General features: G+C 38.9%; 1 protein-coding gene across 1 annotated transcript; it reads left to right on the top strand.

The window, feature by feature from the left end:
• Positions 1-7,001: 7,001 nt before the first annotated feature.
• Positions 7,002-11,539, top strand: LOC310929818 (gamma-glutamyl hydrolase; the record flags this gene model as incomplete). Its single annotated transcript, XM_083892667.1, has 7 exons — positions 7,002-7,051; positions 8,060-8,144; positions 8,942-9,080; positions 9,708-9,814; positions 10,013-10,103; positions 10,731-10,868; positions 11,418-11,539. The coding sequence occupies 7 exons, from the start codon at positions 7,002-7,004 to the stop codon at positions 11,537-11,539; spliced, it is 732 nt and encodes a 243-aa protein (XP_083748793.1).
• Between the last annotated feature and the right edge of the window lie 14,694 nt (positions 11,540-26,233).

Here is a 26,233-nt window from a genome sequence, read left to right as displayed (position 1 = left end):
GAGTATCCATTGTCAACCAGTCAGTACACATGCCTAATATTTCAGTATTTGCATTCTAAGTTAATCTGCTCATTTAAATGTACAAAAAGTGTTTTTATTTATGTTGATAATTGCATACTTTGAGAGCCAGCTCTTTGTTGTGAAGCTACGGCTGTAATAACTGCATGCATGTGTTGAAAGGTATGTGCATATTAAATATACATATATTATACATATATTTATGTATATATAAACACACACACACACATATATATAGATATAGATATATATACACAGTATGTACATATATGTGGGAATTATTGATTCTAGTCAGAGTCGTAAGTCGTGGTTTGCTTGGACCCCCGATGATTTTTGGATTTCAAAGCAGAACCCTGACACTCTTAAGTCTGGGAATGGCTGCCTCAGGTAATGGAGCCCCAGAGTAGTGTATCTACCATCTAGTCTCCAAAGCGCATTAGAACATGAAAAAGAATATTCAAGAAATGATTGGATTTAATTTAGTTTTTTGACACCGTTTCAATCACTGAACTACATCATTTTCCCAGTTAGTTAACATACCAGTGTTATCATTGATATCCGATAAACAATAACATCACATCTGGGAAATTTCAACAGGGAAGTCTGGGCTGCTCGATTGTCACTATGCAGATATGTGTCAATTGTTTTTTTTGTTTTTTTTTTCTGTCATCTGTCTGAAGCTTTTGGCCATTCGGATTTGAAGAAAAAAAAAAAAACTAAAATACAGGTTATCCCATTGAGACATGCAGTCTCATTTTCAAGAGAGACCTGTCAGAATGTTGGTAATGTTAATAGAGCAGGACAACGGGTGTAGCCTGAAAGTAAGTGTTCTCCAGCAAACATGATTGATGACCTCAATGGAAAGTAATGCAGTCACACAAATTCCGTTTCGAAGCAGAGATGTTAGGAATCACATATTCCGATTTAAACAAAATGACTTACCAAACATGCACTTGCAGAGAGCTGTGTCTTCCTTAAATGGAAGAATGAGAGCATGCTACGGACCCTCACCTTCAGAGAAGTCCCACCGATAAGAGTCAAGCGGGACACCTTTCAAAACAAAAACATAACTATTAAACTAATTGTAGTGTGTGCTTAGCCTGTGTGCTGAAATGATGAGGAGCAGCTGGCCTGTTTTAAAAGCTACTTTCAAAGTTTACACAGTTTTAGGAATGACTTTTTTCATAATTACTCGATTAATCTGTAGATTATTCTCTCGATTAACTGAGAAATTGTTTGGTCCATAAAATCCATCTGTTCACCGATAAACAAAATCATTTATTAATGTAATCATTGATTTATCATTAAGCACACACATAAAATGCTTTTATGAATAAAATTGCCAGGTTTAAGGTTTGCAATTTTTTTGTGAAATGTATTTTGCATCCCAGTATTGGCTTGAGACTGAGATTGAACACATTTGAATTGCTTGTCACATTTCCAGCAGATTAGGCAGTTTAATGATGATGACCAGTGAAGTTTTCAATCAGAGGGATGATGTAACTATAATGTACTTACCATAGCTTTTTTAGCCTCAGCAGATCATAGGGTAGCCTCATTATACCTCATATAGGGTAGAACTGCCAAAATACTTCACGGAGGTCTTTGACCTCTTTGTCCAGCTCCATCACACTGCTTATCAACTTCTGCAACACCTATCTATTAATGACAATAAGGTACTGGATTACAGTGGTACAGTAAAGAGCAAAAGTGTGCAACCTTTTACTTTAAATTGACAAATGGTTTAATGCATTCATCAACACAACATTTAATGTAGTCAGTTTGTCACTGTTCCTTAAATGCCCAGAGAATATAGAAAGACAGAGATCATGAAAACTGGAGAATGAAAAAAGAATTAAAAATATATCACTGCAAATGTTTGCATCCCTAAATGCTACATGTATTATTCTGCATATCTTCCCTTTGCATTTGTTTCTTGAATCTGTAACAAATATGAAGAAGAAAGGAGTGTATTCAAACATACCTTTGGGGGATATTCTCCTGGATAGGAATGGATGGAGGTTTAGTAGTAATTGGAGTGATCTGATGCACGAAGGGTCGGGCCTGAATCTCTTCATGGAAGGCTACAGATTGGGAGTGTGGCTGGAGCTGCAGTGATGACTCGCAGCTGGCTGGGGAAAGCAGTCCCATTGCGGACGTTTCCCGACGTTTCCTATCCGTCCGTGACTTTTCAACTTGATGTTGCTAACAGACAGACGAAAACATACACCTTATTTTCTTTTTCAGATTATAGTGACTCTCCCTCAGACTGTATGTCTGTGATATTACACAGTTTTTCTTGGGATACCCCTCAAGGCACCTGTCCGCTTCCTACACAGAGTCTACAAACACAATCTTACTTTCAATGACAGGCAAATATTGACATATAGACAACTCATTGAAATGTCACAACCGATATTGACGGCACCCACCAAGACGACCTGGCTTGCTCCTGTAAACTAAATATGTATGCACCATATAGCTGCATTCATTACTCAATATATCCTGCAGCCCTACGTGCCGATCTCTCAGGTCAGCTGACCAGCTGCTCCTGTCAGTGCCTAAGGCTCGGCTCAAGCTCAGAGGGGACCGAGCCTTTTCGATTGCAGCCCCGAGTCTTTGGAACGCGCTGCCGCTCCATATTAGAAAGGCCACTTCTTTGTCCCATTTTAAAATTCTTCTTAAAATTTTATTTCTGTTTTTATTTGTATCTCTGTTTTACCTATTGTGCAGCACTTTGGTAACAGTTTGTTTGTTTAAACTCGTGCTTTATAAATAAAGTGGATTGGATTGGATTGGATATCCATTACCTGCATGCAATTCATTTGCAGGCAAAACATGAACTCATTATAGGGTCCTGTAGACTCATCCCTCCAAATTTAAGAGACAGCATGACATTTGTTTGTGTGGATGTTGTGTGATTTGCATCTTCTGTGCATATATTGCATCAATATTTTCACAGTGAACCTCCTGTTCTTTTAAAGCTTGCATTACCACGAGATCCACCAGGTACACAGAGTCCAATGTGACACTTTTGCGCCGAATTAATTAGGTACAATTCAGCATTCAAAGCTTGCATAAAGGCATGCTTACCTTGTTCAGAATGAGATGTGAGCGCAGTCCTGGTGGTCTACCACATGATGGTCTACCGGTCAACTATAATTCAATGACTTATCAATCATCTTTGCCGGTCAACTCATCAGTCGATGGCTTTTCAACAACAACTGTTCAGATGATTTTTCATCATCTGTATCATCACCTGCTCAACCAGCAGTCAATTCAACTTCTATGTCACTGTCAATATTATATTATGCTGTGTTTCAATTTAAAGGTGAAAAATGTACATGTTGTCAATGTAGGCCTGCTATGATGGTATTCCTCTTCAACTTTAACCTTAAACTAACCACAATTCAAATCTTAGCCAGTTGCTCAGAAATGAGCTCCGTGCCGATTATGATCCCGACAAGGACCAGAAAATGTCACAAAAACACAACTGTGGGAAACTGGGAGGAGTGTGACCTCTTGTGGTTAGTTACTGGAGGTACAGTGTAAATGTCCCCTCTGTAATGTCATGTTAGGTAAGTGCACAACTCGTCAAGTCAGTGAACCGCGAGGACATCTGCATTCCAAACTGCTGAATTTACAAATACTAATCGGTTGCATGGACAGAAACCGTCACAGGTGAGACACGAGGAGAGGCGTTTTCTCGAGCCGACTTAAATGTGGAGAAGAAATTGAAGCGGAACTGACAACTTCATGCTCCTGACCTGCACAGAAAAGGATTGAAGTGAAGACTTGGACCAGACAGAAGGGGAGTGAGAGAGGAGAGGCAGCCTTTATTCGCACAGCCTCGTGGATCTCCTTCCTCTTCGTTTATTCTAATGGGAATCTTTTCTCTTTTTTTTTTTTTGCATTTTTGTTTCATTCGTTTTTTCTTTTTTTAAAAAAAAATAATTTATTATTTTTATTAAAATTTTGTGCGACATGTTGTTCTACATGTGTCGGGAGGCTGCACAACGGTGCTGCTGACAACACTGTCCGCTTGCCAGAGGAACCTGCAGCTCAATTACTGACCTATCATAGGTAAGGTCCTATCTATCTATCTATCTATCTATCTATCTATCTATCTATCTATCTATCTATCTATCTATCTATCTATCTATCTATCTATTTGATTGTATAGTGTAAGTGTAGACACATATAGTGTAGAATCACTTATAGTGTTTTTTTTTCCTTGAATGATACATTTCTTAAGACAATAACATTTCTTGAGACAATAACATTTCTTGAGACAATAACCCACATGTCATATGTACACACTCCACCCTCAGCATACTCACATGTCAAGTGTCACACACATCGGCAGATATGTTAGTTGAGTTTTGTTTTGGGATTCATGTTTTTGTAATTTCCTGTTTTATTTTGGTGAGGGTTCCCTTTCCGTTTTTGTTTACTTTGCACTGTTGCTGCCTTTACTTTGTCCTCTTAGATTTCCCTGAGTGTTTGCACCTGGTGTTATTTCCCTGATTGTCAGCACCTGGCCCCACCTCACTCTTTCCTTCTTAAGTCCTTTTTGCATTATTGATCTTGCCTTGAGCATTCTTTTTTGTTAGAGTAGTTTTTGAGTTTTTTTTTTTTTTTTTTTTTTATCTTGCCTTGAGCATTCATTTTTATTCATGATTTTGAGAGCAACAAAGCCTCTATTTATTTTACATATCTGTCTCCTCTGGTTTATGTTGGATCCGAGCCCTGTCGTGTACACCCTGACATCAAGTCAGTCAGTCTGACATTTAAACTGAATGTGACAGTGGTTAATAACAGTTTTAGGTTTACTGCTACCTTTAGCTGCTACTACTTGCCAGGTGTAAGAATGTGGCCAAAAACGGTTACTACACTCAAATTAAAAATACAGAGGTCTCTCAGGTTTCGTTTTTTCCGCCATTGTAGCTCAGACGTAACCGGCAACCCGCTTGGCAGCTGAGACTCTACTGACTGCAATCATTGGTAGAAGGCAGTAGGTGGCGCCACATGCCAAAACATTATTTCAAAACATAAACATGATTTGCGGTCTGCAAAAAAAAAAAAAAAAGTGAATATTTTGGCTGTACTTTTGTTGTTGGTGAGTTCAGCGTGTTATATGAACATTATTCCTGAGTCTCTGTGACATATTAGGATGATTTTATGGCCATTTGCTTTAGATTTATTACATAATGCACCTTTAAAGTAGAATAAATATACAATCAGGGTAGAGTAGAAAATAATGTGACCAATAACCAGTCTTATAAAGTATATAAAGTAGTTGGTAGTAACAAGTAACAAAGAAGAGTAAAAGTACACCGTTGATCTAGTAAATGTAGTACAAGTGAAAGTTGAAAGTAGAAATAGAAATAAATATGAAGTAAAGTACAGATTTGTGTACTTGAGTACAGTAACAAATCCCTGAATCCATTCATTTTTTTAAAGGGCTTTTATTGTGAAATGTTTGCACTTAATTTGAATGTCTTGTTGAATGTACTCAGATGCTGATGCACATATTTAAATATACAGTATATTGGACTTAACCAACCACACTTATTTGACATTATGAAGTAGTGAACCTCAGCTTGAGGGCATTTTCTGTATCTAGACCAGGATTTTAATTGACTCCCCCTGCATTAGAGGCAGACTATTATTATTTCATGTTGACAGCAGCATGAGAAGTGCTTTTGTTCTCTCCCTGTGAGAGTGTGTTTTAGAATGCAGGGTAACGGAAGACAGCTCGGATATCAGGAAGCGTATACAGAATGCATTTTAAAGTCGGATGTGAGGAGTCTTACTTACAAAGATAACATTCAATTGGATCACTGACAATGGAGAGAATGATATTATGTAAGACAGGGGTTTCAAACTGGCGGCCCGGGGGCCACATGCAGCCCCCCCAATCAATTACATGCGGCCCTCCACTTAAAGGTGCCCTATGTAAGAACGTGGGCAAAAACGGTTACTACATTCAAATTCAAAATACCAAGGTCTTTTAGGTTTCGTTTTCTGACGCAACTGGCAACCCATTACATATATAAATACACTTTTTAGGGCCAAAGCCACGATTGGCAGAGGCCGAAACGGCTGCTGGTACGAATTTTAATTACAGTTGTCCACACTATTATTTATTTCATTTCAAATAAATGTCAGTTTTTGATATTAATACATTAATTTTGCATCGCAAATGGTATTACCCAGTAATGCAGTAATCACCCAGACCAGTTCAGAATAAGCGGGTAGTGGGAGCTAGCTTCCAGCAGATGGGGGATACTTTGTGATAGTCAGTTTTTACATGTGATAGGAACAGATTTTCCACGAAAAACTTTTCATTTACTATCATACATGAGTGTTTCTCAGACTTTTTATATTGATACCCAGTTCTTCTTAAGGTTACAGAAAATGTTACAGACCTTGACTACGACACTTGACATCTGTTGATACAGACTGTAACACTATTTTGAATGTTATTTTAAGTAGGTAAAGCTGAGATTTTTACGAGACACGCGATGACTGTATTCTTTGGTATTTTGCCCTCAATTGTTAATTATAAGTAGCATTGATAGAACAATGGAAACGGTGCAGAAGTCTGCTTTATGAAATATGTGACACAGCACAGTTATCCATTGTTAGTCATTGTGAAACAGTTAACAATGGTCATTACTTTAATGGAAAACATCTAAAGGCAATGTATCAATCTGCAGACGTCCTTTGAATCTTATCACTCCATCAGTACTTTTACCTTTCTGTGTAGGTTTCTGCTGCCAGCGCAGGGAGAAGAAGTTCAGGGCACCGAGTGATATAATGTGGTTAAGTTTTCTGACGAAAAAGATCAGATCAGACATCTGAGTCTGTCCACGCACTCTACATGTTTAGATCATATTCATTTCTATTTTGCCCAGGCTCATTTTGTCGACTGACTAATGGCTTTTTTTTGTAATTCATTTGTATGTTTGTATAACAGAATGGGTCTCAAAGATGAAGAATATGTTCGGTTGTTCTACTCAATAAATGGGTGAGTTAACCTTTCTGCTCTGCACATGCTTACCTTTCATCATATCATCATATAATTAGCCTATGGGTGTGACCCGGGCCGGTCTGAACTGTTCTGCATGGAGTTTGCATGTTCTCCCCACGTCTGCATGGGTTTTCTCCAGGTTCTCGGGCTTCCTCCCACAGTCCAAAAACATGCTATATGGGAATCAGGTAAATTGGACACATTGAATGTTAGAGTGAATGGTCGTTTGTCTCTATTTGGCCCTGTGATGGACTGCCTTACTGTCCAGGGTATACCCTGCCTATCCAGAGATTGGCACAGCTCCCCCCGCAATCCTCAACTGGAGGATGAAGTGGTAGGCGATGGATGATTAGCCTAATAATTTTGCAATTTCTTTATATTGCAATACAGATTCTAATCTGCCATGATTACAAGCAATTTTGACAGGCTCATAAATAGGGGTGTAATGGTTAGCAAAGGTCACAGTTTGGTAAATTTTTGGTCTGTACCTGTAAGGTAATGCAAAAAAAACAAAAAGCAGTTTTGCATTTATTAACACGTTTAAATATCTTAACAGGCTCAACTGTAAACATTGCAGTGATGAGTTCCCCATAATGTCCTGAACAAAGTATTATTACAAATTAACTCTAAATATTGCTGTGCCTACTACCAACTAAATTAGAGGTGAACGTGAAGTTTATCAAATAAATAAAAAGTAATAGTAATACTATGTGGTGCTCAGGCCCTAATAATGAATATCAATTAGTGTAGCATGTAGAAAATATTGTAAACATTTTCAGCTTCACATTCATTGATGTCCAAATTTGGATGATGTCGTTTCAAATGAGTTATCATGTTTGACATACCAGTGGTGTACTAGCCATACATGTTAGTTTTGCATATTTTTTTGAGTGAGTTTAATTATCTACTATTAATATCTGTCCTGCTATTGTCAATATCAAATGATCATAACTGCATTTACCTTATGACTAAAGTTTTAACATAGAGCAATTCGCCAACCCCCAGGTTGCTGTTGCCAGGAGGAGACGTTGACCTGCACACAGCCAATTCCAACCGAGTTGCCAAGATGCTTTACGGATTGGCTGTGAGGGTAAGACAATTAACTATTTAACTGACAACCAAGACGGTGTCATCTGAATTTTTCTTTTTTTTCCTCCTATGATCTAATTTGCTTGGTTTCATTTTCCTCTCATTACATCACACCTTTAGGGTTAGGGCAGGGGTCACCAACGTGGTGCCCGCGGGCACCTGGTAGCCCGCAGGCAGCCAATACGGTGCCCGCGGGCTCACTTCACTTCACCTCACTTGCATGTATCCGTATGATCGCTCAGTAAAATATCTTTGATATTGTTTATAAAAACTGGTAATCGTTAGGAGTAAGCACTGGAATGAATGTGTATGCAGTTTAATGCATAATATTAATCATTTAAATGGTAAACAAAAAAAATAAAATGTTAATGTGGTAGCCCTCCATATTATTTTTTACCCTTAAGGTAGCTCTCATCTCAAAAAGGTTGGTGACCCCTGGGTTAGGGTTAGCCTTGTCTCACTTTTATTACAACACACACTGCCAACACACTCTTGCTGTACAGTAAGAAGTCATAGCCCCTTCCTGTGCTCTTACTGGACTCCATGGTCCTGCTATCTTGATAGCTGTGTCTGGAATGGATGAATGAAGCCATGGTCTCCTTGAAAAGCTGAAGGCAGCTGTCCTTCACAATGTTGTTTGTTGCAACCTGTAGTCTGAGCTCATTCACCCGATTAGATCTGGTGTTGCTCAAGAATGCACTAGGAAGTGGTGTTTGCAGGTGAAGGAAAGGACTCAAGTTTATATAAGACAACGGTTTTATGGTAATCACCATCTCGGTCTTCTCTGAATATCTGCAGGCAAACAATGCGAAGGACTACTTCCCCATCTATGGAATTTGCCAGGGCTTTCAGCAGCTGTCATTTTTCACAGCCAACAAAGACGTGCTTACTCTAACCAACACCAAGGGTGTGGCTCTACCTCTCAACTTCACACAAGGTATATTCTTCTGCTTGTCTGTTTTTAGTTCAGTGTCATTACACTTCCCTGGTTAGGTCATACAAATAAACAGTAATTTATAGTTGAAGAAACTTGCACTATTTTTTAGAACATCTGGAATAATTCCATTGTTCTCAGTGTATACATTTCAGAGATACATTTGGTTTGGAAGACAAAGTCCTGTAGCACTTGAAGCTGGACCATGGCACTTAATTTCACTGACAGGAACATAAGGTTTAAACACACGACATGACATCAAATCACTAGATTTAATTATTTAATGAGAGCTGTTTCATATGCTGCTCAGAGTGACACGTATAAGTTCTAGAACATTGGTTTGGTGTTTAACAGCTGATATGGACATCTGCCAGAAAATAACTGAATTAAAAAGAATAAGAAGAAATAGTCCATAATTCAATTGTGGCCCAATCAATTAAGGGCAAATTTGAGTTTCTCTAAGTTTTGATCATTGTAGCCATAATGTACACCAGAAATGATACTAAAATAAATCAACATTCAATTGCTTTTTTTTTACAAAAATCCACCTTAAACAACTTCCTCTACACCACCCTGTCCATCTGCTTGTCTCGCTCCTGCTTCACTAAACAATATGTGATTGCCCTTTAGACGTCCAGTCCAGCCGTCTGTTTCACAGTCTTCCCAGTGATGTGATGCAGTGTCTAGCCACGGAAAACATCACTTGTAATTTTCACATCTACAGTCTGTCAATGCAGGTATCTGCAACTCCATTTTTTTTTTTGGTAGGGGAAACTTTCAACAACAGCGTGTTCTTGCTGAAAGCAAAACTGAAAGGAAATGTACTTTTTCAAAAATGTTCATTCATTCATTCAATCAATCAATCAATCAATCAATCCATATGTTAATGTATCTATAGTAAAACTCTGAAACTGAGACTCTGAAACAACCAACAGGACTACACTGAAAATCCCAAGCTGAGGAAGTTTTACAGGATCCTGTCCACTAATACTGTTGGGGGTGTAGAATTCATCTCAACCATGGAAGGTACATTTCATGATTATACTTTGTGTTGTTCATTGTTCACTTTTTACAAGCACAAATGTAAGTTCAAATCATGGATGTATTATATGAACTGTATAGAGCACCGCCCCTTCGCTTCCGTTCATTCCTATGAAGCTGCGCTCACCCAGCGCATATGCCCAAAACATTTTTTGACTTCCGCATAGAGCATGCGCAGTAGTGTCACTACCATATAAATATCTATAAAAGCCCATGTCCATGTCTCGAGGTGTCCTGTGGACACTTTTACAGGTGTCTCTTTTACTATTGCGGTCAATGGGAAAATTGCTTTTGGGGCTTTTGTGCTTTTATGGGGTTTCCTGTTGCAGTACCCACAGTGGCCACCATGTAAAAATTATTGTCTTCAAGGCAGAGGGGGCGGTGCTCTATCCAGTTCATATTATACATCTATGGTTCAAATGTACAGTATAACACAAATGGACACACCTCATTAAGTGTATTAGAGTTTCAACCATAATGTTTTTGTTGAGGAGTTGCAGAAACAAAGATGAGTGAATTGATTCTGTTTATTCTGTTTGGAAATGCTGACTAGTATGACTTTATCAATACATTTTGGAAATGCTTGCTGACAATGTCTCTGGTTTTCCTCAGCCTACCGTTACCCATTTTATGCACTTCAGTGGCATCCAGAGAAATGTTCCTATGAGTGGGTTGATAAGCCTGGGATGGTCCATACCACAGCAGCTACAAGAACCTGCTTCTACACAGCCAGCTTCTTTGTCTCTGAGGGTAATTTGTGCTACTGTTGCTTCATATGTATGTATGCGAAATGTGAATTAGAGGTTTGGTGGCCACACCCCCACCGTCTCAGAGGAGAGAATGAAGCTTAGTGATTTTTGAATCACTCAAATTCGGTGGTGGTTACCATCACATTTCGCTGTGGAATGACAAAGACATATTTGTATAATTTTACAGGGACTTTAGATGTATTTAAAAATGTGGATGACACTTTTTCTAAAGAGCTTAAGGATTATTCGACAATGTTGGCACATCATTAAGGTTGACACTTTGTTTCTGAAACATTATAGTCTCATTTGTTAATAATTATCTTCAAATGATGTATCACTGGTGTATTGTTCAAAGCTTTAATGAAAGTGTTGACATTCCACAAACCATTTTCTACACACAAACCTCTGCGAATGTTAATTCCATTTCAACTTGTGCAAAGGCAAGAAAGAAAGAAAAGTCATACAGCCCTTACAGTCTGTAAACTGTGTGCTTTTTCTCTTTTTTTGTTCATTTTTTTCCCTTTTCCCTCCACTTCTGTCTTTCCTCCAGCCATGAAGAGCAGCCATCGTTTCTCCTGTCCGAAGGAGGAAGAGAAATCCCTCATCTACAATTATCCACCGTCGTTCACGAGCATGGATTCCATATTTATTCAGAATTATTACTTTGACTAATGGACTGCTCTGATTGTGAGACTTTTACTTGATTAGAGACCTGGTATGAACATGCATTGACAAACCACAATAGGAGGAGGTTTGTTAACATGTGGCCTGTCTCTTTTTTTCCTCTCTCCCTTTCTCTGTCAGTCACACATACCAGCAGGTAGACACTGCCACAAACCAACACATTGAAAATGAAATTCATTTGTACAGTCAGACTCATTTAAAACCTAATATTGTTCCTTTGAACAGACATGACATGCTGCTGCTGCAAGGCTCCAGGGGCACTCATGGTGTAGTTTCTGACTTTTTCAGCCATTTGCGAATGGCCATTCTGAATGAAAATATAGCTGGTAGCTTCCGCCTGAAAATCTGTAGAGCTGACAACCTAACGTAAGACGTGTGATGTGTTTGTTCAAGGACAACTGGAAACTCGGGAGTTTGAATTTGCACAACTGTTCATTTTGGTTTCAACAAGTCACTGGAGTTTTTTCCGAGTTTTGGGTTGTTTTGAACACGTCATAGACTGAAAACAATATAAAAAACTGATTTTGTAGCATTGGCGCATATTTAGAAAAAAAAAACGCCCAAAAATGGCCGTTCAGACCAAGACGGCGGCCTTCCTGTAGGACTTACGGCAAAGTCGTCATTTACTTTTTTGACCGTCCTGACATGATTAACATGTGTACCAACATTCGTTCATGTACATGAAACAAGACAAAAAAGTCACCCAACGAAAGCTGATTTTCATTTTCATAAGCCCCCCCCACTTCCATTTTTTTAACGTACATTCCCTGAACCACTTTCAGATGTAAATTTTCACCAGGGGTGAAAGGGAAAGGCCTAAAACATGCAATTTATTTAGAGGAAACATAATAATAATAATAATGAGAAGAATAACTCCTTCTGGGTTGTTAGGGTTCACAGTCGAGCTCGAAACCCCAAAAATGAAAAAAAAAAATTGATCAATATTGTTGTAGATGGATTGAAAAAGTAAAACGTTGCTATGTAATGCCTTATTAACATGGTGGGCCTAGTTAGAGTAAAAAATAAATATGAATAGAAAAATAAAAATCCCCCCTTCTGTTTTTGACGCACCCTGCCTATGAGCAGATCACTTAGAAAACATGCCTTGATGTTGCCAGTCTTAAAAAACAGATTTTCCAGTTGACTGTATGTGACAGGTGTCAATGGGTTGTTCACCAACATCTTAGATAGATTATTTTTTTATAAAGTTGAAAGTACTTGGTTTTCTAACAGTGTGGAAAAAAATAAAAAAATACTTGAATGTTGAGGTACAGTGTACAAAATCAGATTTACTGCTGCCAGAAAATGCACATGATGTCCTTGTGAATGTGACAACAATTTTTGCTGTTTCCATCAAACTTCCTAGACTAACTGGATAATATTTACAATTCAAGTCAGTTATTTCAGAGAAAAGCATTGATGTGAGGTTGTTGTTGTGTTTGATCACATGTCAGACAATGAGACAATCCTTACACACTTTCTGAATCGTATCCAATTCTGGTGTGAAAAGTTTGGGATTTGAGATGGTCTTTTATATATGTAAAACATATATAAATAAAGGAATTTTAAAATGTGTGTTGTGTTAATATACCAAGTAAACATCTGACAAGTATAAAACACTGATATCACATGGGGCTGAAGAGTGAAACGCTAAAGGCACATGTTAACATAGGTGTTTACAATCAAGCAATGCTAAGATAATGGCAGGTGTTTGTTGTTTCTAGATCATTATGTGGACATATATTTTAAAACAGCATTAAAATGATCAAGTAAGGATTAATACATTTTAACACTATATTTGTCTTTATAATTTGAATTGCATTTAACACTGCAAAGGCAGAGAAAAACAGAGATACTGAAAAATATTTGTTCACTGAGGAGCCTGTTGCTCATGGTTAGAAGATGGTGAATATTTTGTTCCACTAGATGGCATTATAATACCAATATATAACCATGTAAGAACAGTGAAGCACCAAATATCAGTGCAACTTGATATCAGAGGTTTTGAGGTTCATAACAATACTGGAAATTAACTGACTTTTTTTAAATTGAAAATGTTCATGCATATGCTCAGGTGACAGCCACTTTGACATTTGACCTTTTACCACCAACATCTGATCACGTCATCCTTGAGTTTAAGTGAATATTGCTACCAGCTTTGAAAGGATCCTGTCATGGTAGTTCCGAGATAAATCATTCACAAGGCAAAAAAAAAACTACAAAACATGTTTACATCCTTGAGTCCAAGTGAAGGTTTGTGTGGAAAAATTGAAAGCATATTGATTCTTGAGACATCACATGCACCATTGGATACAAGTTCATGTGATGGACAGTCTGATACTATAATAGATCCACCCACAGCAGCTGCTTGTGTGGATGAATTAAAAACAACACAAACAAAGTAAAGATGGCAAGACTTTAGTGATCTACCCTGATTCTGGAGTTCTCCCACACTCATTTTAAACACCAGAAGTGCCACAAACTGATTCACCCCCCACTGCACTTACATAATTTAATTTGCACATGTAATGCTGTCTCAACAGCTTCGGTCACATCATGTTTTGTAATGATGAACCACAATTTTCCACAGTGTCAATGGGGTTTTTCTTATCTGATCTTAAGTGTTGCATTATGATGTCCTTAAGGGCGATACATATTTTAATTAAACTTAAATGAACTGCATACATGGCAAAGGACTCGATGCCTAATGAGTGACTCAGAGTTTAATTTGAGGCTGAGCACTTTGTACAGCCCTCCCTTGGGTATTCCATCTATTAAAAATGCTTTCACATGAATGTAATACTGTGGCAGTAAATGAATAAGGCATACTGTTTTGAATTAAATGATGAATAAGAATAAGGACTGCAACCAGTTTCATATATTTGTTCTTTGTGAAACATTAATTACACAGCGTTCCTCTCATGAATTCATGAAGTATCTCAATTTCCTCTGCATTACTGATGCACACGGGTACAATGGGATCCAATCAAAGTATTTGCAATTTATTAAATTATTGCGTATTGCAGGTTGCGATGGCACGGTATACAGGGTAATCGTCATCAGAGATGCTTCGCGAGTAAATGTGGAGAGTCACTCAGCCCTATAGTCACCTCGTGAATTGAGTACTCACAAAAACGCGTATACCTTCTATCAACCATCTTCATACGTAATGCACACGACCACACGCAGTTATCCTTTCATTATCATCTTCATCTTACTAACACCATTTGTGCAGCAACATTCATCCTCATACCTCATTAACCCAGAGAAAAGGATGAGTTCATGCATATCACATATGCACAAAGACATTTTTTTATGGCCAAGTAGAAAATTGCAGACACACACTCCACCTCTTGCATTCGACAACTGCAGTGCTGAGACGTTATGTGCATTCCCACCGTATTACACAGAGAACATCAACGCAACTTAGCTTGAATTATACACCATCTATGCCATACTGTATATTGTGCCTTAAAACTAGGAAACAGTATTTGTATGGTACTCTTTATGCAACTTGTAGTAATGAGGTGTCCACCCTATACTCCTGGAGTACTCCCCATAATACACCTTTTTGTAAGCCTTTTTCAGGTCAACAAAGCACAAGTAGACAGGTTGGGTAAACTTCCAAGCCCCTTCCAGTACCCTTGTAAGGGTATAGAGCTGGTCCTGTGTTCCACGGAAAAACCACATTGGTCCTCTTCAATCCAGGGTTCAACGGCCAGAGTCTCCCCTCCAGCACCCTGGCATATACCCTCTCAGGGAGGCTAAGTACGCCCTCTGGTAACCCTTCTTAAAGCTCCCATAGAACAGAAGTACCAATTAACGCTGTTTTTTTTTTTGGTGTGTATCTGCCCCATTATCTCATTTATGAAGCCACGTAAGTAGACCTCCATAACTCACATATATGTGTGATAGGACCACTCTATAGGGAGATTTAAAGATGGTGACCACCACTCCATTCTGCCACTCCAGAGGTACTTCCCCATGTCTTCACAATGCTGTCAAAACTCTGCCAGAGGAGGGAGTTGAAGACCCTCACGACACGTTTAGGTTTACAAGGTTGATCCAAACTCCTATCCCACCACCTGATCCAACTCACCACCAGGTGGTCATTAGTTGCCAACAACAGGTCGACACAGTCCTACAGTCTCTTCATGTGCAAAGCCACAAGGCATCCAGTCAATTACACTGCTGCACAGCTGCTGGACAGGACAGGATATTCAAAGAAAAAAAAAAATGCAAGTCGTTTCTTTGGTGAAAAACCTTGGACAACTATTTATGACTTTCTGTGTGTATCTTGGATAAATCAACAGGGGACTCAGCTTTGTTCAGGTACACTGAGATGGAGCCACATGTCAGAAATCAGACTGGAAAGAGCTGAAAAGGCAGACCGTGCTTCACAATTGATTTCTCAATTAATTCAATTGATTTTAAGTGTGTGTCCAAAAAGCATACATTATACATTCTACGACATATATTAAAATAAATGTATGTCGTATAAATGTGTATTAAATCCTGTCAACTGACAAACAGCTGCAACAATTCCTACTGAGCGGACTTCCCGCGATTTATGTAGCCTTCATTAATTATTTAGACTGTTGACAAGAGAGCAATAAAGCTGAATTTAATAGCTAAAGAAGACATGAGGTAAAGGAAAAGAAAAGTCACGGCTCAACTCCATGAAGAGTTCTCTAAAACCTGGAGGATGATTCAGAGGTAGAAATGGAGGAGGATCAGTGATCAGTGACTTCTGTAAAGTTGATTAGTAAACTGACCTTGCGTTTTCTTTTGTAATTTTGCACTTTGGACCTACTAAGACTAAACAAACTGATAATAATTGTGCATTCACATTCACCAAGTCACTACAACCTGCCACTATAATAATCATGGCTCCACTAGATGGTGGAACACACAAATACAAAGCAGTAGTCCATCATGTATGCAGAGTCATATTATCTGTGTCATGTAAAAAGGGATGATTACCTGGACATATTTTACTGGCTCTCTTTTAGACTCATTTTTAAGACTCTTTGCTTAGCAGCATAGGCAGTTGCCAATGTTGGAATGCCTTTCTGTTAAAGACAGAACTGAACTCTGAACTCCCAACTAACAGATTGGTCAAAGTCTCATAACACATGCCAAAAATGGGAAACGGGACTACGGGAAATCCAGAAGTCTAGCTCTCTCAGATCACTTGATTCACATGCTGCTGAAAATGGGAAATTGTTGATCGATAACAGTATAATGTTGTCTACGGAGCCGACGAAGTGACATGAGAAAAAAAAAATGACGATTTTTTTTTTTTTGAAATCTCATGTTTTTGGGAAAAAGTATTTTCCCAAAAAATTTGAAAAACATATTAAATATTATTTTGGAAAAGTCGAGATCTTGAAAAAAAAAAAAAAATTGTCTTTTTTTTTTTTCTCTGTAGTTGTCTACCCCAACTTTATTGCTTCAATTGTTCTTGAGCAGTCCAGGTAGAAGACACACACTTACAGTACACAAGACAGACAGACCCATGTCCTTGGGGCTAAAACAATAATCTGGGCTATCAGAGCAGCTTTACTCCCTCTTGCCCTACTTGCAATTCACTGATATGATTTGTTTAACTATTTGTCTTTATTTTCCCGAACAGACATTTCAAGCAGCTCTGATATGAACATGTGCCAAATATTGAAAATACCTCTGTTCATTTTATTCTGAATGGCAATGAACCATCGACAGCAGCTCAAGGGGAACCCATTAAGTAGCCTGGTTGAAAGCAAAAATAAATGTGCCGTCGAAAAAGGTTTGGTGGAAAAAGTCTGCACCTGTGTAACTTTAAAGTGATTACACACATTCAATGCACCCATGCAATTTGAAGTTTAATTTGGAAGCACTGCGGGAATAAACAGCCCTAAAAATGATGTTTGGAGAATGGCTGCAAAGCATGGGGTTGATGCTTTGGTCTCCAGACAGTTGTATTAAAATGGTTGCCTTATTTAAGCGTGAAAGCAAAATCGAAGAGGTGGAAAAATACACAACTGTTAGGTTTGACCCGGAAAACAATGTAAATCAGGAATTTGCTAATAATTAAGCTTGGTCAGCTTCTTTAATAACAGCCTGTATTCTCTAAAGACGGAAGTCGCAGGTTTCGTTTCAAGAATACACACAATGAGACAAACCAAAGAGGCACAATTTTGCAGTTATTTGGAGATGAAAGCAATCAAACAGAGCGATTTAAGACCTATTTGATGATTCAAAAATAGGCTCAGAGGGAAAGAGGAATAACTTATCCCCACCATCTCTCCTTTCCTTTCACAATAAGCTTTGTGATTAACATGAGACGTGAGAACTCAAATATCTGCCGCTGTCATCCAAGATAACCATCTCAAAACACATCACGCAAAACAACCTACACACTCAGACACAACAAGGAGACAATCACAATAAATGCAGCCAACGTCAAACAAACTAAAAAGGAATCCGTCAGGTGAGACACAAACAAAGATATCAAGTGAATTCATACGTGTTGTTTTGTACAACATGTTTTCATTTCAGTGGTTTTGTTAGTCACGCAAAGAAATATTTTTTTTCTCTTTACCAAAAACTGACTCAAACATTTTGACTGTAATATGCCCGATAGCAGGAATCTCGGTTCATTGGGCCAGGTCATACTTATTGTGTTCCACATCCGCAGAAAGCCTGCATTTCCACATGTACACCCCAGTTCTGGGGTTCCCTGTCATTTATATTTCCTAGTATTCTCTGAGAATTGACTTAGATGCGCAGTTAGTGACAGGCATCATCATAAATCCTCGTAAGTACGTTTCCATAATTAAGTGCTTCTTTGCTGTCTCTTTTGACTAAAACAACTGGACAAACTGGACTCTAAAGTGTTACAAGCAGCATGTTCAGTCCACGCGTAATCAAACTGGAGGTGTCACGATGGCAATGTTGGTGTGTTCTGGGCGTCACACAACTTTCCTGCTCCTTGCTGAATGATTACTGGATCAAGCACAGCTGCCTTTCATCAGCTCACCCCCGGCTGCTTTTCCCCCGTGCCTCGTCAGATCGTTTGTTCTACTGGTGGTAGTCACGTTTAAAGCGGGTCTAGACCGGAAGTTTCAAACAAACATTTCAGCCACTGCTGAGAACGCTGTGTTTTATTGTAATCTCGGGCTCAACGAGATCTCTGAAAAAACCTGGTCCGGTTACGTAAACACCGGTTCTCCGTAAGAGCAGATCGTCCTGGTCCGGGCACTAGTCCGGGCACATTTATTTTTAAACATTGTTAAAACAATGTTTTGATAACGAGTAGCAGTGAATCCACCGTTCCAGAGGGGGGAGTTGCGCTTCTGAGAGCGGGTGTACTGATTATGAAACTTCCGGGTATTGGCCAATCACAAGACAGTTAGGAAGGCTCTACGCTGGCTGGCCAATCACAACACTCTCTGTCTTCTGGGGGTGAGATTTATGTCTGAAATATTGGCTCGTTTACAGCAACTAGGAGATTTTTGACCATAAAAACAAGTTAATGTATGTAAGTAGACCTGCATACATTAACTTGTTTTTATGATCAAAAACTTCCTAGTTGCTGTAAACGAGTCGATAGAAGCACATATTATGTGCAACAGGACCACTCTATGTGAGCTTTAAGGTTCCTAGAAGAGTTTTTTTTTTTTGTAATATTTGTCATTTGCTTCTCATGAAATCGCCTTTTTTGTCTAACTGCTGCTTTTCCCGTTCAGCTTCATCAACCTGCCAGTCGCCTCTAGCCCCACCGAGCCAGTCCACAACTCAAGATCCCACCATACCCTCCACCACCTGTCCCTCTGCCTCTGCTCAGCCATCGGACCATCTCCTTCCCCTTTCTCCGTGTGGACCTGACGTGCACTCACTGCATTGGATGGAGAGAGAAAAGAAGAGGAAAAGGCAAAGAAACAGGGAGATTAATAATAAAAAAAAAAGAGCTGGAGGGGAGAGAGAGCGAGAGATGAGGGATTATTGGTAATTGAAAGATAAAATGGTAATCATCCAGACGGGGGCAAAATATTAGAACTCTCCTTTTTCATTTAGGTGGCAGGCACATGGGAGCGATGGAGAGGAGAGCTAAGTGGTGGGAAGGACTGAGGGGAAATGGAGTGAGAGAGCAAAGTGGGAAGGGAGAAAAGTGCAAGGCACAACTGGAGAGGAGGAGAGAAAAGAGTGATCTGTTCAAATTTCACTTTTCCACTGCTCATCTTTCTTCATAATAGAACTGTCAAATCAGCGTGGAGCTTAACGACAAACTGCTCTCTCGCCACTCGCTCTCTCCTTTGCGCCATCTATTTATTTCAAATTTCCCTCCACTCTCACACTTATTTTACTCACTTTTCACGGCTTTTCCATAACTCTTGTTGCTATAGTTTGTTACTTGCTACTATCGCTGTGGGCGATTTTGTGCATGTTACTTGCTTGTAACACCTTTGATCATGTTTGAATTTGCTTAAAAATGTGTTTGCTTTATATGTGACGGATAGAGACAGAGATAGAGAACCCAGGGCATTCTGTTGATTTATCAACTGCCAATTTTGCTGTGTATTCTGTTGCATTTGCAGTCCAACTCTCTTTGAGACTTGTGTCTTTTTTCGGTAGTTGCCAATGCCAGAAGAGTGACAGAAACATGTACAACACTGCTGCCAATAGGAGCAAGAAACAGAGCTTAGACTCATTCTTTCTCGGATCACTTGATTCATATTAAGCAGAAATGTTATTATTGGATTATTGATCAATAATGGCAAAATTATATTTCTTGGCCAAACACAGGTCATCTATTCCATCTATCGCTCTAAGTTCTCTCACACTTAAGGGTTTGTAAATACAACGCTCAGCCCTTGAACAACAGTGGCAGCCTGGTGTGAATATTTCATACAGGAACCATCCCACCTTCACATTAGAGTCCTTCAAATTGAATGAAAACGAATGAGAGAAGCAGCACTACTGTCATGTTTAGGCTGAGATGATTTTTCATACAGTGTCACTAATTCCCATGTTGCTGTTTGTCCTGAAATGTAGAATCTGTACAGGCGATGGTCTGCATAAAGTAAAGTTTAGTACATACATACTCAAATGTACCAAAACCCAAACCAAAGAAAAAGGAAAGATAGCCTTAACTGAGCAGGTACAAACAGGAAGTAAGAGCAGAACCAAACTGAAAGATGTATGAGCAAACCAGGACTAAAATAAGGAATCGGGACCGGACACTAGTAAGGCAATAGTCCTACACAAGGGAGACATGGGGATAATTAGGCACTGGTGAAACATAAGAATCATTAAAGCAAACACACAAAGACGGGTTACCAAAGTAAAGACACTGTCTAAAATTCCTTTTAATATTATCTTCATAAAGTTTTGAACGTTTCAAATCAGGGAACCTCTGAGCCAACCTTCATTGTGCATGGATGTTGGCTGGCTTTACATATCTTACACAGGTGCTCACTGCAAATCCTAACCTTTAATATCTATTAATGTACGATTAACGCTGTTACACAACCCGGACATTATCATAACACTGTTATTAAACCATTGTTGGTGCACTGAACTCTAACATTGGTTTTAACCTACGACCTTGCAGCTGCAGGACACTCTTTGTACCTGCACAAAATTGTGCTCCAACCAAGATGATGAAGAAGAGGAGGAATGATGATCTACTATCATAGAACCCTCCTCCTGCTTTCAATTCTACTCTCTGTGGGTTCTGGTGGCAAAAAAAACACGATGACAAATACTCTCTGTGTGATTCTCTGTTGCTAACTCTCTGCCATAAGATTCACTGCAGGTTCACTTGGGGAAATTGATTCATCTCTCCCTCTTTCTCGATTCATCTGGGCAGACAAAAGAAAAATGCCAAAGAGGTATATTTTCTCTTGTCTCACTGTCATATGCAATATACCCTCTTGTGTTCTTCATATATCTACAAGAATATTTAAGATACACAAAATGTCCACCCTACGAATAAATACTTTCTCAATCCTATCATTGACAATAGCAATAAAGGTGATGACGTTAAATATATAAACATGTGAAATGCAGCTCCACATAACCACAATGTCACTAGTTGCAGTATTTATCTTCTACTTTTTTGTCTATGGCTTCTCAAGTTGACTTTCAAATGTAGATACCAAAGCAAGCAGATGTAGTAAGTAGTTATAGTTTTAATTTCAACTCCAACAAAGAGAGGTTAATTCGTGAACTCACCCAAGAAGAGCTAATCGACTTAAATGTAATTTCTTGCCTCAAATTATCTTCAAACTACAGAGCCCCCGAAGTGACATGAGGAAAATCTCGAGTTTCAAAGATGATGAAAAAGAAAATTGTAATTTTTTTTTTTTCTCATAATTTTTTCTCACGTCACTTCGGGGGCTCCGTATAAAACTGTGTTCCGCAACACAGGCAAATATTTATTTCAGTTTTGTGTGTGGTTTTCTCCGCCGATATGTTCCAGCGATTCTGGGATGCATGGCTTTCCCAAGTAGGCTTTCCTGCAAAACTACACCCACCTCCACACCTGTCAAGCACAGCAGCAGACTCTCGGGCAAGTTATTTTTTTAAATAACAGATCAATGTAAATGTAAAGCAGTGTGTACATTTCCAAGTGATTAGAAAAAAAAGCATCTCCATTTGTAGAAGATCCCACAGAGTCTCTGAGCATGGCTACAGTGTTCAGCAAACCCCTCAGGCTTCTCCTGATGATTTTTCTTTCAGAAGCGGCCCTCATTATTGCAAAGTTCCAGCTCCTCAGCAGGAGTGATCTCCCAAGTAGGAGGGCCCCCTACCATCATTTTTATTTCTTTTTTTTTGTTGCCTGCTGGCTGCAAATAATATCAACGCCTTCCTTTCGTATTTTTGTGTACCACTACACTAAGGCTTGTGTATATTGTGCTTACAAGATATGACGAAATAAAATGCCGACCTACTGTTTCAAATTACTTCCATGTCTATTGCAGCTGAAATGTCCTAACAATGTTTTTCTTAAAGCGATGCACAAACATAATCATGGTCACATTGACATCTGACCTGTTGAAAAGGCAGTGCCATGTCTGTGAGTGTTTTATTATTCAGCATACCTCTGCAGTTGATCACCATCTTCTTCAAGGAAACTGTATGAGACTCTGAATACCTTCTTCAGCCATTCAAGTGTGTGTTTACACTCTGGTCTACTTACAATCTCAGGGTAACAGATCATTACCAATATGTAGTGCTATGTCTTTGAAGGTATGGAACAATAACTTACCTTTATAAGCATGTCTCAATGAATGAACAGCAATTTTAGTGCGAGTGCCATAAAGAAAGGAGTTGCACTGTGTGGATCTTGAGAAGTCGGGAGTGGCAGAGAAGTATGTGAGGGTGGTACAGGACATATGTGTCCAGCCATGGCAAAACCGGTCACAAGTCTACTTAGGGACATTTGGAGTTATTTACAGACTATGAAAGTGTGATTTCTAAGCTTTCCAACAATGTCAAACACATGTACATCTGATAATTTTTGAAGAAGATATGGCAATTTGAATGTAGGCACTCCTTAAACTGCTTTAGGGAGAATTTTAGCCTCAAAGATTTACACCTTCTGGGAGCCAAGAGACAGAATCATCACATTTACATAGCACAAACCCCTCCTGGTCTAAGCTGTCAGTGAAACCACACCCTGCTCTGTATCAGCACAGATACAATTGTTGTGAGCTACACTGCTACACAGAACAATATATATATATATATACAATACATTAAAAACTGGACATAATATCCTCTTAAGATTTGAAATGAAATAACCTAAAAAAATATATATGAGGGGTGCGGGGTGGGGGTGGCTTATTCTGTTATCATTTGTGTAGTCATACAGTGGTATGCAAAAGTTTGGTCACCCCTGTAAATCTTCATGCTTTTTCTTTATAAATCATTGGTTGTTTGAAAAAGACATCTCAGTTAAATATATCATATAGGAGACAAACACAGTGATAATTGAGACGTGAAATAAAGTTTATATGATTTACAGAAAGTGTCTTGCCTTCCTTTGTTCAACAAAGCTTTGATGAAGACTGCTATGATGACAATCAAACTTTAATTTCGCACTGCACACAGACACTCTCTCTCCCTCCCCTCCCTCCCTCTCCCTATCTGTGCATGCATATTAATTAGCCATGTGTATTCTCCTTGACCGTCAGCTGATTGGCTGAAAAAGCAACAAAAGCTCTGGAATGTGAGATCGCCACACCCAAACTAGGAATGATTCACAGTGATAAAACAACCTTAATTCAAACACAAAGTTTATGGTTTTAAGACCCACAATACTGTGATTTGAAGCATGTAGTGGCTTCTTCAAAACTTCAACTTGTGTAATTTTGAAAAAAACGGATATCCCTAATTTTGAAAAAAAAAAAACTTTTTCCTGTTTTTTCTCGTTTTGCGCTGGGCTGACTTGTTCCCGCTTGGTCCGTGGCGGGTCACATATATTAGGACAGTGGTGAGGTGTGCAGTTGGAGTGACAAAATGGGTTCAAGCTGAAGGTGGGAGAACATCAGAGATCAGCTCTGAGCCCCTTCTTGTTTGCAATGGCGGTGGACAGGTTGACTGATGAGGTCAGGCAAGGAGTCTTTGCGGACAATGTTGTGATATGTGATGATATTGCAATCTGTAGTGAGAGTACTGGACAGGTAGGTGGAGTATGCGCTGGAGAAGAAAAGGAATGATGTTTAGTAAGAGCAAGACAGAACAATAGAGTGCAGGCAGGTAAATAGGAGTGTCGCTATTTGTGACAATAGGATTGCGGCAAATAGACAGTAGTGAGGCCAGCTATGATGTAAAAAAGATCTAAAAATCACAAGGTGGAGCTGGAGTGACAGAGCTGAAGATTTTCATTGGTAGTGACCAGGTCAAATACCGCCACACTCCCGAGGAAGCACAAGGAACCTTTCGGTTCAGAATATGAAGTTAGGGTTAGGGACCAGGACAGGACTGAGGGTTAGGGTTAGACTGAGGTAATAATTCATACATTATAACAAATTCAGTATATTTTCTTTTTCGTTGACTGCTTATTGTGGAGAGCACTCTACGAACTGCAGCTAGCGTACAGTCAAGTTTGTCATGAAACTAATAATAAAAACAACAACCTGAATTACAGCCAAACTCGAGTGAGTGGAACAACTGAACACATACAAAGCTAGTGTTGTGTCAGCAAATGTGACCATCAGAGTATTTCACCACGTAAACCTAAAGTCTCTAATTCTTTACCAAAAGCAACGACGGCAGGATTATATTTTAGTTATAAAAACAATACCGTGCTTTCACTCCATGAATGTCACTGAAAGCAGCTGCACTTCTCTGCCAGTGTTTACCAAGTTAAATGTTCTTGCCTCAACCAAATAAAAGCACCGTATCAACCCAATTATTGAGGCATAAATTGTTTTGAAAAAAACACATTATTTTCTTCATATTTTCTGTGTGCATGTGCAACTTAAGTCTGAAACCTCATCATATTTAAAAAAAAATATTTTTGGGGTGACCAAATGTTCTTTATATCTCTGTTATTTTACAGATCTGTTATGATGGATGAATAGATGATAGATAACTGACTTATGACTTTAAATTTTGACACATTTCCCACAGGTCAAGACGTTTCTTTTGTGCCTGAAGGGGATGATGAATATGATTTTCAGCAGTTAGATTATTACCCCGGAAACCTACTGCAGACATTTTTACTGACATATGACAAGATGACATTGAGCAAAACATTAACATTTACAAATGTCTGATGTCAGAACTGCTCTGCGTTAATGCCACCCATCACACTTTGTCATAGAGCCTGTCTGTTCCCATCACTCCTAAGCACTGAAGGTAATGGTCTATGTCTGTCTATTAATAATCTAAGTGTGTGTCTGTGGGTCACTGGTCTTTCTTTTTCTTCTCTCAGCAATCATCATTTTCAAACTTTAGACTATAGGCTAGAAGGAAAAACTGTTTTATGAACTTTTGCTTGTGTCACCCAAAAACACAAACATTAATATTAAGTCGAGCAGTCCTTTCCATCTCCTCCTTCCCCTCTATCCACAGATCATTAAAAGAAAGGGTGTTGTTGGTTGGTCAGGTAGAAGTATGAGTAAAAGACAACACTTAAACACACTCCAGGGAACATGCCTTCTCCTCCAATGTTCCTAACATCTCTCATAGTGTGAGTTTATTTGTCGTTATGAAGATGTGGATGCAGGTTGTACTGTACCTCACCTTGTGAGACATTTACATGAATTACGTTCAGTCATTGGCCAAGTTTTCCAATGTGTCATCTCTTTTGCTCAGGTGTTAATGGCAGTCCATAATTTTCAAATCAAGCTGCACTCAAATGAGTCCTGCAAGACAACACAAATGCAGTATCACTCTGAATACCTCTTCTTCCAGCATTACAGGGCAGGGATATGCAAACTAGGGTTGTTTTTCTGGGTAAGGTTGGGTCATTTTTTTAAATTTTAATTTAAATTTTTGCCTATTTAGTGTAGACGAATATTTAATGGAACAGTTAGAATACCAGACTGGATCAGACTGGATTTGAATACACACTGCAAATCAAGTTTTTCTTCAGAACAAATTACATCTATTTACCGATATGCAAACCAACATGTTTGAAGTTCCCCTAATGGTCAATGCTTAGAGGCTCTGTCCTTTTTTTATTTG

This window comes from Microchirus variegatus (genome assembly GCF_963457635.1).
Source record: "Microchirus variegatus genome assembly, chromosome: 7".
Lineage (NCBI taxonomy): Eukaryota > Metazoa > Chordata > Actinopteri > Pleuronectiformes > Soleidae > Microchirus > Microchirus variegatus.
The sequence above is the reverse complement of the archived record's forward strand: the minus strand, read 5'-3'. Positions and strand labels throughout refer to the sequence as shown.